Here is a 13,110-nt window from a genome sequence, read left to right on the forward strand (position 1 = left end):
AATCACTGTCCACCCCAAATAATTAGATAGTGACCACGGAAATTTTAAATGCATCCAGATGCATCCAGCTCTCGAAGTTTAAAGTACACACTGGTGAGAAATATCTTTAAAAAAAAACAAACCCTGACTCAGATCGGCCTATACAAAGAAACCGGCAGTTGGACAATGTATTAAAATTCATACAGCTGATAGAAGTTGTAGGCGGGCTGTACCCACGTGTGTCCCCCGAGAAACACACCCATGCTACATAAAGTACCCCCCCCCCGAATCACATCCATGCTACATTAAGACCATCCATATCACAGACATGCTACATTAAGATCCTCCCAATTACACTCATATTGCTAGTGCCCCCCCCCCCCGAATCACACCCATGCTACATTAAGACCCTCCATATCACAGACATGCTACATTAAGATCCTTCCAATCATTGTTTCTTCCAGACTTTTTTCTCCGGGGAGGGGGGGGGGGGGCGGTAGACTTTCTTTGGGGGGGGGGGGGCGGACACTGTTAAAGTATATATTTTCTATATAAATTATATACATTTCATTTCGTTCGGGGGGGGGGCGGTAAAAAATTTTCGGGGGGGGGGGCAAAGCCCCCCCTCCGAAGAGATGTCTGGAAGAAACTCTGCTCCCAATTACACTCATACTGCCTTATGCTAGTGCCCCCCCCCCCCCCCCCAATCACACCCATGCTTCATTAAGACCCGCCCCGCCTTAAGACACCAATGTTATATTAAATTCCCCCCCCCAAAAAAAAAAATTCCACCAGCTACATTTAGACCCCCCCCATCCTATCCCACCCATGCCGCATTAACCCCCCCCCCCCCTCCCCCCCTATCGTGTAACTTCCCGGTCTCTGTTGTATATGTTGTCACCACGATTCCATTCACGAACCCGGAAGATAAGTCTACAAAAAGTCTAGTGACGTTTAGGGAAAACCCGATCTACTGTAAGTAACACTTTCAAGGATATAGCCGGAGTGCGTTGGTTCTAGTAAGTTGTTCTTTCAAACTTAAACAGCTACAAACATAATTTATCTTAATTCAAAACTTAAACAGCTACAAACATAATTTATCTTAATTCGAAGTTCTTATCGCGGGAAGTCTGTGCTAATTATGTAAAATAACGTCACAAACGTATGAATTAGCCAGGCCTAACTGATTAGATTAGAATTGGACAAGAATCGTATCAGTTACCGATCAGGTTTGTTTATTGATAAGTTTTCATCCGTAAGTAGCCTACATATGGTTTTCATATGGCTCAGACGGTAGCCTAATCCTTCATTCTAAGATTATAACTAACTTCAATTTAACATAGAGAAAAAGGGGACGATCAGATTTTAGTAACGAGGAGGAGGTAGGGGAAGTAAGAGTTTAAGTCAAGATGTCACACATTTCAAAAAATTCATTTTACAAAACAGTTATTTCAAATTTTTCAAACTTTTTTTTATTTTGATTTTTAGATTGGTAATTTGTTATGCAAACTAACCTTGACACTGGATCACATCTGAATTTAAATTTTAGTATGCAATTGTTGTATAACATACGAACACTTTTTAATATGGGAGGTAACTTAAGTGTTCTAGACTTATCAGTATGTTTATGTAAAAACAGGTAGACCTTCTACTGAGTAAAGTTAGTGAAACAAAAGACAGATGGCATAGAACCCATAACATTATCCCTTCATACAGGCCTACTTGGCTCACAACCCACTGATGTGACAACAATAAAACACCTTATGTTCCCTGTCAATAAAACACCTTATGTTCCCTGTCAATAAAACACATCATGTTCCCTGTCAATAAACCGCCTTATGTTCCCTGTCAATAAAACACCTTATGTTCCCTGTCAATAAAACACATCATGTTCCCTGTCAATAAACCGCCTTATGTTCCCCGTCAATAAAACACATTATGTTCCCTGTCAATAAAACACCTTATGTTCCCTGTTGACCATCGTATCCAATTGGTATCAAAGGCTCAATAATAGGCTCATTTGGGAATGACTAGGTGAAAATTTACCAAACCCATCAGTTATCATATTTCTTATCTATAATTTATAATTATTATTTTCCTATTATTATTATCATCCTATTGCTATTGGTAAATAGCCAATTAGAAAAAAAAATTACAAAGAAGTCCTGACTGTACTAGTTATTTCCCTTGATAAAGCAATATGTAGAATACATTTTGACTTGGCTAACTATTGCTTATGATTAAAGTTTTGTGATGGTCCAACATTAGCTTCTAGATAAATGGATTTAGTATAAATTTAATTAAACCTAACATCTTGCCTTCTATACATAAGAAACTGTAGGCTATTAATGTATTAATAAGAAGAAATTCTAAAAAAAATGCTTATTCAAATGATATTGACATGAATAGACCTAGTATATATGTGGATAGAGAATGCTTTTGTTATTTTATTCATTTTAGTTGTATGTTTACATGACAGCTGAAGAAAGGAACAGTCCCAAGGACAGTAACCTACTAACCACACATTTCTTTCACAAACCACAGTCATATAATTATAATCTCAATAATCACTACAATTTAAACTTGGTTAGTTGGGTCTGACTTTTTACCCTTTAATTGATACTTAAGTTAAAATATGAAATTTTATAAACACATTAGTTACCCTTGTGTATCCATGGATGACATAGATTTCATCTCTGTGAAGAAATATTGTATTCAGTTCTATGAAATTAAAATATTTTGTGTATTCAAGTTAATTGATAATTAATAGTCTAATTAAATGTAGACCCTCTAAATCTGAGTGCCTTGATCTTTTTGGGATGTCCCGGAGACCTTAACTTTCCCAAACTTTAGTCAGGCATTCATAAGTGGTAGATCTAGGTGGACTTAGAGATGTACAATAGAATTTAGTATGGGAAAAAAACTTGAGATTTGTCAACTAGAATTTGTTCATTTTACCATTTGACTACATGTTCCATTTTTTAAACTTTTTAAAAATGTATGCCTATACATAATCTATTGAATTATTCCAAAAAGGTTTTGAGTAAAAAACAGTATGGCAGAAGGCTACATGGGCCCTTCTCATCATGACATACCTTTAACTACACTGCCAGAAACAGCTTTCAAAGAGATTGAAATTCTCTTAAACAAGAATTGTTCACCCAAAAATGACTTGGTGCCTAACTGGGATGGTTTGGCTGAGCTAATTGGATTCAGTTCTAAAGAAATATGGGTGAGTTAAAACAATTTTACATTTTCAGTTTGGTGTCACCCCTCTCTCCCTACTATTTTGTTATTTTAACAGGATAAAACATCATTTCGACAGGAAATTTTATGACTTTTTGCTATGGTGTCACCCCTTAAATTGTGACTGCATTGTGATGTCAGTTTAAATTATCAAATATAATCAAAATATAATTTTTAGTAACACCAACAAATAATATTTATCTGTGATTATCTAAAAAGTAGCTTTTTAACATAGCTATTAGCCTTTTATTGCCATTTATTGAATATTATGAATTTTGTTAATTTCAACTGAGCAGCAAAATGTTTACTTAATCCACTAATTTTAATTTATATTTTTTTCAAGGTTAATAAAAAACATTCAAGATTATACAATTTGTGATAAAAAAGTGTAAAATATTTGTCATATTGACAGAGGCGCAGCGACCCTTCCCAGCGCCCGCGGACAAACTTTCAATTTGCACCCCCCCCCCCTCCTCAAATTTTCAATTTGGCGCCCCCATAAGGTTGGCGCCCGGAGACATATGTCCCCCCCTCCCCCCCCCACTCGCTACGCCTCTGCATATTGACAGACCTTTCATTTTTATATTTTTTCAAAGTAAATTAAAAACATTTAAGCATATACAATTTGTGATATAAAATGTGAAATATTTTTCATATTGACAGACCTTTCATTTTTATATTTTTTCAAAGTAAATTAAAAACATTTAAGCATATACAATTTGTGATATAAAATGTGAAATATTTTTCATATTGACAGACCTTTCATATTTATATTTTTTCAAAGTAAATTAAAAACATTTAATCATATACAATTTGTGATATAAAATGTGAAATATTTTTCATATTGACAGACCTTTCAGCAACAAAAAAGTCCAGCAGGTGCCATGCTGAAAGAATGGAAAAACAAACCACACCTTACACCAACTGTCGGTAGACTGGTAGAACTCCTGGACAAACTCGGGAGACCAGATATTTTAAGTCTCTTCAAGAAGCAGCTTGGTAAATTGTTCTATGTTAGCCTAAAGACTGAGAAAAACATTAAAATCAGTGAATTTAGACACACATAAAAAAAATTTTCTCAGGAAATGCATTAAAAGTCATGAAAATTCAACCATTTAGTGTTTAAAACCTACCAGCAGTTTAAACATATATTTATAAAACAAAAAAAAAACCATCAAATGTTTTACAATTGAAAGTTTTAATTGAATAAATTTTGAAATAAGATTAAAAATCCTGCAGATTTATAGGCCTACAAGTTTAATGCATATTGTTTAATAAGGGAAGTAACTATAGTATTTCTAGTGACATTTTCACAAGCTAATTATCTTAATTTAAATGAATTATCTAAAGTGAGCATAGTTTTTAAGAAACAAATTATTTTGTTATAACATCCATTTTTAAAATAACATTATGATATAGCATAGTACAATATTTCTTAATTTTCAACATCAATTAATAAAATTGTTGTAATTCGAATTAAAATCTTCAACAGGAGAAATCAGATCCAACAACTCCAAAGAAATATCATATCATGATGTACCACTACATGCACTGACATACTCATTGAGAAAAAAACTTGAAAACTATTTAGATGAAGAATATTTACTTGTAAATAATGTATCACCCAACTGGGGTGGGCTAGCTGAACTAATTGGGTTTGACTCCAATGAAATCTGGGTAGGTTAAGTCTAACCTTACATAAAATATACATCATTGCTACTATAATGTATGTTAGGTATCTATCAAAGTTGATGAGCTTAAGAACACCTCAATAATTTTGTTGAATTGAACATGTCCTTACTTTTAAAATTGCCAGATGTTTGACAGACAGGTGAGTCCAACCGCTGCCTTGCTGAAAGAATGGATGAAACAATCACATTTGGATCCTACTGTAGGGAGACTGTTGGAACTCCTACATAGGCTTGGAAGAGAAGATATTTTAACTGATTTTAAACAGCAAATAGGTAAATGACTTTAGATACCCAAGAACATGTTCAAGTAACTTTTCTTCTGGCTGTACTCCATGTCAAGTGTACTTCATATATAGTTTATCATGAAAATATTCTAATATATTTATGTGCATTGTATCATATATGTCAACTGATTTGTTGTTTTTTATTGTAGACTTCAAAATGCTAATAATCAGATTAATTACAAATTATTTGTCACTTTAGAATCTTGACACTTTTTTTCATCACAGTTAGGGTGATTTAGTTATTTGTTTTTTCTTTGTAGACAATGATGTATCAAAATATATAACAAAACAAAAAGAAATAAAAAATCCAATTCAAGACTCATCAGGTAGGTGCTAGTTTTAAAAATGTGAACTTTAGTTTCTATAATTTTAGCTTTTGTTTGTTCTATAAATTAGTAGTAGTACTGGTATATTATGTTATATTATAATTTTTAAAAAGTAATTTACCATCAAAATTATAATGTCTGACACAACATTATAATTAATGTAATTTGGTATTTTCATAACAGTGTCATCTGGGCTTGGAGAAATTGTTATACCCGAATTTTTATCATTGCAAGAAGGTAAGTTTTTACACACTACAATAATTGACAGTAGTTTCTACATCGTTTTTACACAGTGTAAAGTTCTGTTCATGTACATTGTAGCACTAGTTGACTATCTCTTGCTTTCAATTACTGTAAACTTTATTCTGTTTTATAAAAACTGAGCTGAAAACCTCATTTATTGTGCATTAGGAGGGTTGGATAGGGCTTCTTGGTATTTTTATGATTTATTTTAAATATCTAATTTTCTGTTTTATACTTTTAGTATTTTAATTTGCTATTGTCATACTGCTAGTGAATGTTAGAGTGCTACGTTTTTTACTATAAAACTTGTATGATTTTAATATTTACAGTTATTCTTGGAAAAAAGATTGTATATGATGCCTTTGTTTGTTACAATCCATATGGAGAATGTTCAAAGGATATACAGTTTGTGAAAGAAATGATCCAAATCCTAGAAAATCCGCCCCATAATTTTAAACTTTTTGTCCCTTCAAGAGATGATCTGGCAGGACTTAACAAATTCCCAGTGGATTGTGAAATCATATCAGAAAGGTAAACATTGGCTTACAAAAAGTATTGTAAAATAAACCAGGAGTGATCTCCCCAAAACTTTCTCAAATATTCTTGTTTAAAATAACAGAGGATGGGAACTCAGGCTATAGACATGATTTTTAATCCATTTTAAATACTTAAAGTTTTAAAAATAGAATAAAATCTCGTAGACAAAAGAATTGCACACCAAGTGAACGCCAAATAAAAAAGTGCATAATACTGCGCAATATTATTAGTACTTTAAATATTTACATTAGTTTTTTGAGAAATCGGAAGTAGCGTAAATTACTACTTCCGGTCAACGGAAATCGCTCAAAAGTTGATACAGATCTACGATTTTGATAAAATATTTATATGTTAAATTTCATCAACCTAGCTGTAACGGTACTCAAGTAATCGTGTTTACACACAGACAGACAGACACACACACACACACACAGACACACAGACATACGGACAAGATTGCAAAATTATGCTGTTCCGTATCAGTGAGGTGTAAAACGTCGATTTTTTTTTTTTGCATGATTACAATACTTTCTCTATACTTCGTATATACGAGAAAGTAAAATGTATATTTAAAAATCTTTTTAAAAATATATATTTAAGCTATAATATATTTAAATGCATAATAGATAAAATCAATGTTATTTTTATATTTTAAAAATGTTATAAAATATTTTACATTCAAAATCTTAATTCAAATGTGTTTATAATTAGTCAACACTTTTTAAAGTTAAAAATTCTTAAAGTGTGTGTAGATTTATAAGTGTGTAAGCATATATGTAATAGCTGCATACCCATGCTCAGCCACAGTAAATCTTTTTTAAATGTACCAATGTGCCAATATAAATTTTCTAAACTTTTGCTGCTGATAATAAAGGCAAGCTCCATTAAATATATATTCTATAGCTTTAAAAATTAGAAACCTTATTGAAACAAAGATATTAATTTATTCCTAAGAATCTGTGTGAATTTCTTTGTTTGCTTCAAAGTGTAGCCTCTGAGTGTTGCCCGTATGGTTGAAGTGTAAAAACTAACATTAAATTTTGGTTTATGTTTGGCTACATAGAAATATTTCATCAGTAATGATTTAATAAAATTGGTGTTTATGTTTGGCTACATAGAAATATTTCATCACTAATGATTTAGTAAAATTTTGGGTTTATGTTTGGCTACATAGAAATATTTCATCACTAATGATTTAGTAAAATTTTGGGTTTATGTTTGGCTACATAGAAATATTTCATCAGTAATGATTTAATAAAATTGGTGTTTATGTTTGGCTACATAGAAATATTTCATCACTAATGATTTAGTAAAATTTTGGGTTTATGTTTGGCTACATAGAAATATTTCATCACTAATGTCTAATGATTTAGTAAAATTTGGGTTTATGTTTGGCTACATAGAAATATTTCATCATTAATGATTTAGTAAAATTTGGGTTTATGTTTGGCTACATAGAAATATTTCATCATTAATGATTTAGTAAAATTTGGGTTTATGTTTGGCTATATAGAAATATTTCATTAGTAATGATATTAAAATTACATTGCAAAAAGGACAACATAATGTTTTATTTATTGATATATTGACTGAGATCTGAATGTTTTGTTTACAGATGCAGACACATGATTGTTGTTTTAAGTCCAAACTTTCTGCAGAGTGAAATCTGTGAATTTCAGAGCACATTTGCCCAATCTCTGTCACCAGGTGAATACTTAAACAGTGGTTTATTTATCTCTAAGTGTTTTGGTCATTGGTTTATCTCTAGGTATTTTGGTCAGTGAAAGCAAATAGTTTACCCCTCAGTATTTTAATCAGGGAAAGCAAATATTTTATCTACTGCTCAAACCAACAGTTTTAAATATTACTGGAGCTTTCTTCCACCAGGATATCAGGATTTAAAGTTCATTTCTAAAGCAATGTGAAATAAAGTGTATAGATATGATTTCAAGTGAAAAAGGTCATAACTAAACTCAGTGGCGTAGCGAGGTCGGGTGTCACCCGGTGCGGCACTTAATGGTGTCACCCTCCCCCCTCTAGGGGGGGGGGGGGGGTGTGACACTATTAATTTTCGATTTGCACCCCCCCCCCCCTCAAACTTTTGATTTGCAACCCCCCCTCAAGTTTTTCTCTATATATTTTGCTATTTTTTGCCTTGGTGTCACCCCCTAAATGGTGTCACCCGGTGCGGTCTGCACCCCCCGCCCCCCCCCTCGCTACACCCCTGACTAAACTATTAGTAACAAATCAACCTATTTAATTTAACATAGGAACCATATACATTATAACTCTCAGACAGTAAATTGATGAATAATAAATTAATTGTACAAAAAAAATTTGGGTAGGTGGTGGTAAAGATCTTTTTCTTTGATTGCTACCGGGGTTTTTTGTCTGGAATAGTAGGTGGGTCAAAATGTGCTATTATTTTATATAATGTGTGCATGATCTTACTCATTCATAACAGGAAATCAATGTTGATAAATATTAAAATTTTTATTTAATTATATATTTTTTAAAATTTTGACTTTAAATACAACAAAACATATCTGGCATATAATATTCAGCTGCTAGAGACAAGCGCTTAATACCCATCAAGATAGAAGAGTGCAAGACCCCAAACATCCTGTCAATCATGGCTTGCTGTGATTTCACTAAAAAAGACCTCTGGCAATGGAGTTGGGACCGGGTGGTTAAATCTATTAAAAAACAGCTTACAGAAGAAGATTTTCAGGTTTGTAACAACCATAACGCTTCTATTTTTAATCTAAATTAATGTTCTGACATCATCATCATCATATTTTCAATTGTTTCCTTGTTGAATATAAGGCCTCTGTTAAAGCTGTCCATTCTCCATGGTCTCCTAATTCTTTCCGATCCTTTCTGCCTTCTCTAACATATAATCCATATTTAGAAACTTTGTAATTATTAAATAAGCTCTTTAATGCTTTTTTTCTTATTAATACTAAATTTGATTTAATTGTTTCCCTAAAAACAAATAAAACCATCTATTAATTTAAATAATAAATAAATTTTTGTGAACAAGTATAAAAATAAAACCAAACCCTAACAGAAAAATAAATTATTATTATTTAAAAGTATAATTCAACATTTAAGTTCTATAAATTTGGATTAATGTATCTATTTTTTTTTCTAAATCTGAAACGAAAAAGAACCCCACTGATAAAAAATAGTTTTAAAACATTAAGCAAAATTTGCTGCTTTTGTGTTAAATACACAAGAATATTATAAAAAATGACATGAAAATCATTATTTTTTAATATAGTAGATTGACCAAAGAACATTTTATATTTATGATAAATCTTAACGTTGTTTTAAAAAAAATATCATCATCAGGTTGAATCTAGCTCTAGAAGTGATGCCCCATATGATGATAATGTTGGCAGGTCAAGCAGTGCCTTAAGGGTAAGCATTCACCTTATTGAGATTTATGAAAAGAAAATTTTTTTAGCATGATTTTACTAAATTTATCTATTGAAATGGATACAATTTAATTACTTTTAATTTGGTTAAATCTTTAATGTTCGCACATTATTAATAACATTTTTTTTTTTAAATAACAGTCTGGAAGTAATACTAAAACCGTGTCCAAAGAATCAAATCACCAGACACAAGTAGCAGGTATAATGGCTAATAGTGTTCAATTGTAAACTAAATTAAAATTAATGTGATTTTAACTAACCTGCAGTTGCTGCACAAATGAATTTGAGTTACTTCCCTCTATTAGTCGTGCCAAAAAAAAGTATACAGATGTGAAATGAAATTAAAAAATTAACAACAAATTAAATTAGCTCTACAAGTAATATTAATTTCACCAATGTAATCTTTAATTTATTTAACATTATTAAAAGTATAAAAATAATGTTATAAAATATTTATTTACCAATATATAGTCACAAATAAGAACTACCAAGATTATATAAAAAATATTACAGTACCTGAAAGATCAAATATAAATTTAAACATATTTTTGTGAGTACAATATTTAAGTAAAAACAAATGTAAAAAGACTGTCTTAAATGATAAAACAAGTAAGTTCTAATTTAAACTAATACATTTTTTAAAAATGTGTAAATCTTAGAATCCCCAAATGGAAGGAAAAGCACCCATCACCCTGAAGAGAAGAAAGTAAAATATGCAACAACTTGCTTTTGACAGGCTACTTAAGAAGGAACTTGTATGCTTCAAATGACAGGAGGTACTTGTATGAAATTCATGCTTCAAATGACAAGAGAAACTTGTATGAGATTCATGCTTCAAATGACAGGAGAAAATTGTACGAGATTCATGCTTCAATGATAGGTGGAACTTGTATGACATAGGTTCTTCAAATGACAGGAGGAACCTGTATGACATAAGTGCTTCAAATGACAGGATAAACTTGTATGAGATTCATGCTTCAAATGACTTGCATAATATATGTGTATCATAAAAGAGGAGAAACTTTTGCGACTTAGACCTACTTGTATTAAGTGATCCAGATACTCCAGGAATATGCCTACTCATACAAATAGCCCAATAGGCCTATATCATGTCCTTATGAAATCAAAATGTAAAATTCTATAATGAAAACTATAACAAAAAATAGTAAAAACAAATAAAACTTCAACATTAAGATTTAACCAATGCCAGAGACAGCTAATCCACTCTGACTTCACTCTACTTCATCTCCACATGAATCCCAGGATTTGGAAATTGATTTTATCAGTTGATTTCTATGTACCTAATATTGAGTGTTGTAGATTATTCTCATGAAACATTATATATATATATATATATATATATATATATATATATATATATATATATATATATATATATATATATATATATAGGATATAACACCTGTTGCAGGATTACTTGATTGAGTAAGATATTTCTATGAATGAGATATTTCATTTTTTTATGTTATACCTTTTGAATCTCACATTTACAAGAATCTTCCAGAATTCTAGTGGCATCACTTGGCCAGGTGTACCCAGGTGAGGTAACTGCTAGTTTCCCCACCCACCACTCTGGCGATGTTGTTATGCCATGTTTAATGGTGTATTTAATGCTTCTCACTTTTTTAAGTCATTTGTAGACTTGGTCACACCTTCCCTTCCCCAGAGGATGTTACTAAATTGTGCTTATACCCATATAAGAAACTATAATCAGTTGTTAATTTAAACATTTTTTTCCAAACTGCTTCTAATACGTAAAGCATTATTTTAAGGATAGCTTTATAGGCTACTTAATTTACAAAAGAAAATTTTGTATGTTTTTTATTGGAAGCCTATGTGGTATTTTTTTTACTGTTAAATGCTTGGAATTAAATCCAATTTTATATTTTCAAATGTAAGCCTTGTTGAGTTTATACATTTCTTAAACAATGATTTGTAAAACAATTAATTTTTACACGTATAATATGAATTCAGTGTATTTTATGTGTGAATCCTTTCAAGGGGCCCTACCCAAATAATATTTGTGCACAGGGTCAACCAAGCTCATTCCCTTAGGCCTTAAATATTGTAATATTAATTATATGTATTTTATGAGCGAATCTTTTCAAGGGGCACTACCCAAATAATATGTGTACAAATGGTAAACAAAGTTCATTATCTTACACAACATTTTTAATGAACTTGACTTCTTAAACTTATAAATCCAATGAAGCCCCAGTCAAGGGTCATTTTTAACCTAAGACGTAAATACTTAAGTAGCTTAATGGCAAGTTTTGGGAAAGTAAACATGGCAGCGTTTAGTGCCGCCCTCTTGGATGTCCTGGTCAGGTCAGCTTAGCTCTACAGTTCATGCTACACCAATCCAGGGTCATTGACCTGACCTAACGTTAGACCAACGAGCTGCTTAAGTAGTTTTGCAAACATAATGACCGCACCGCCATAAAGCCACCTAAATAATGCTCAGACTGTAGGGCCTATGTCTTGGTGCCAGACTAAAAAAAAGTGACGTCATATGGACGACCCTGTTCTTGACATACTTGTTGGTGTAAGTGGGGTGGGTAATCTATGAACGTATCCTGTAGAACTGGGGGTGATGTGGGGGTGGGCGACACTAACCCAAGCCCTAATCTTCAATATATTCAAGATATAGTTGGTTTAAGTGAGGACATGAAAATCCCACCTTAGTTGGGTGGCATGCAAAAATGTGCATCCGAATAGTACGCTAGAAATGAACAATCAATTTTGTGTGTTATAAAAATGTAAGCTTTAAAGCATATGAAGTAACGGGGAGAGAAATCAGATGCTTTTAAGACTGTTTTAAGATTGTAAAAGTCTATTTTACAGGCTTGTAGTAATTAAAATAAGCAATTGACATCAAGAACGTTTTTTTTATAAATAAAAATTATTATTTAAAAATGAAACACAAAAAGGATTCGAAACTTCTAATAATTTATTTTCTGGTAGTTCTGATCATGTATGACACATTATTATAAAATCTGTTTTTAAATTAAAGCTTTTGCCTATAAAATCACAATTGAAATGACCCTATATTTCAGAAAAATAAGTCAAGCCCTTACACTAAATAAGTTTTAAAAAATATGTTCGATCATACAAATATGAACTTTATTATTGAAACGCGTTGAGCTTTTCTCCAATATCTGTTCTATAAAAAAATGGTTTAGTTTCAAAGATGATATTTCTCTATCATGACAAAGTTGTAATTTAAACACATTATTTTTTCTTGCAAGTTGATCAATGCTTGTGGTTTTTGATCAAGGGCAGTTAACATTTGTGTGTAGTCTTTATTTAAATAGCCCACTTTATTTAAACTAAAAACTTAGTT

The 13,110-nt window shown here is 31.6% G+C and overlaps 1 protein-coding gene across 2 annotated transcripts; it reads left to right on the plus strand.

The window, feature by feature from the left end:
- Positions 1-943: 943 nt before the first annotated feature.
- On the plus strand, positions 944-11,102 carry LOC131948400 (myeloid differentiation primary response protein MyD88). Of its 2 annotated transcripts, none has more exons than XM_059310006.1 (13): positions 944-998; positions 3,016-3,211; positions 4,077-4,224; positions 4,718-4,902; positions 5,042-5,189; positions 5,461-5,526; positions 5,710-5,763; positions 6,099-6,300; positions 7,922-8,013; positions 8,871-9,037; positions 9,661-9,729; positions 9,885-9,945; positions 10,406-11,102. In XM_059310006.1, exons 2-13 carry the CDS (start codon positions 3,035-3,037, stop codon positions 10,477-10,479), a joined length of 1,443 nt encoding a protein of 480 aa, XP_059165989.1. In that variant the 5' UTR covers positions 944-998; positions 3,016-3,034; the 3' UTR covers positions 10,480-11,102. The 2 variants fall into 2 exon arrangements, with proteins under 2 accessions (XP_059165989.1, XP_059165990.1); XM_059310007.1 differs by lacking the exon at positions 944-998 and adding an exon at positions 1,021-1,208 and having other exon boundaries at positions 9,888-9,945.
- Positions 11,103-13,110: the final 2,008 nt, after the last annotated feature.

Source organism: Physella acuta, unplaced genomic scaffold (assembly GCF_028476545.2).
Source record: "Physella acuta isolate Inbredline_101_S28 unplaced genomic scaffold, ASM2847654v3 ptg000642l, whole genome shotgun sequence".
In the NCBI taxonomy this organism is placed as follows: Eukaryota; Metazoa; Mollusca; class Gastropoda; family Physidae; genus Physella; species Physella acuta.

Excerpts from the sequence above, each read along its gene's own strand:
- LOC131948400 (XM_059310006.1), top strand. The coding sequence starts at position 3,035 with ATGGCAGAAGGCTACATGGGCCCTTCTCATCATGACATACCTTTAACT. Across the intron at positions 4,225-4,717 it reads TCTCTTCAAGAAGCAGCTTG|GAGAAATCAGATCCAACAAC; the intron begins GTAAATTGTTCT and ends AATCTTCAACAG. Across the intron at positions 8,014-8,870 it reads TGCCCAATCTCTGTCACCAG|CTGCTAGAGACAAGCGCTTA; the intron begins GTGAATACTTAA and ends TATAATATTCAG.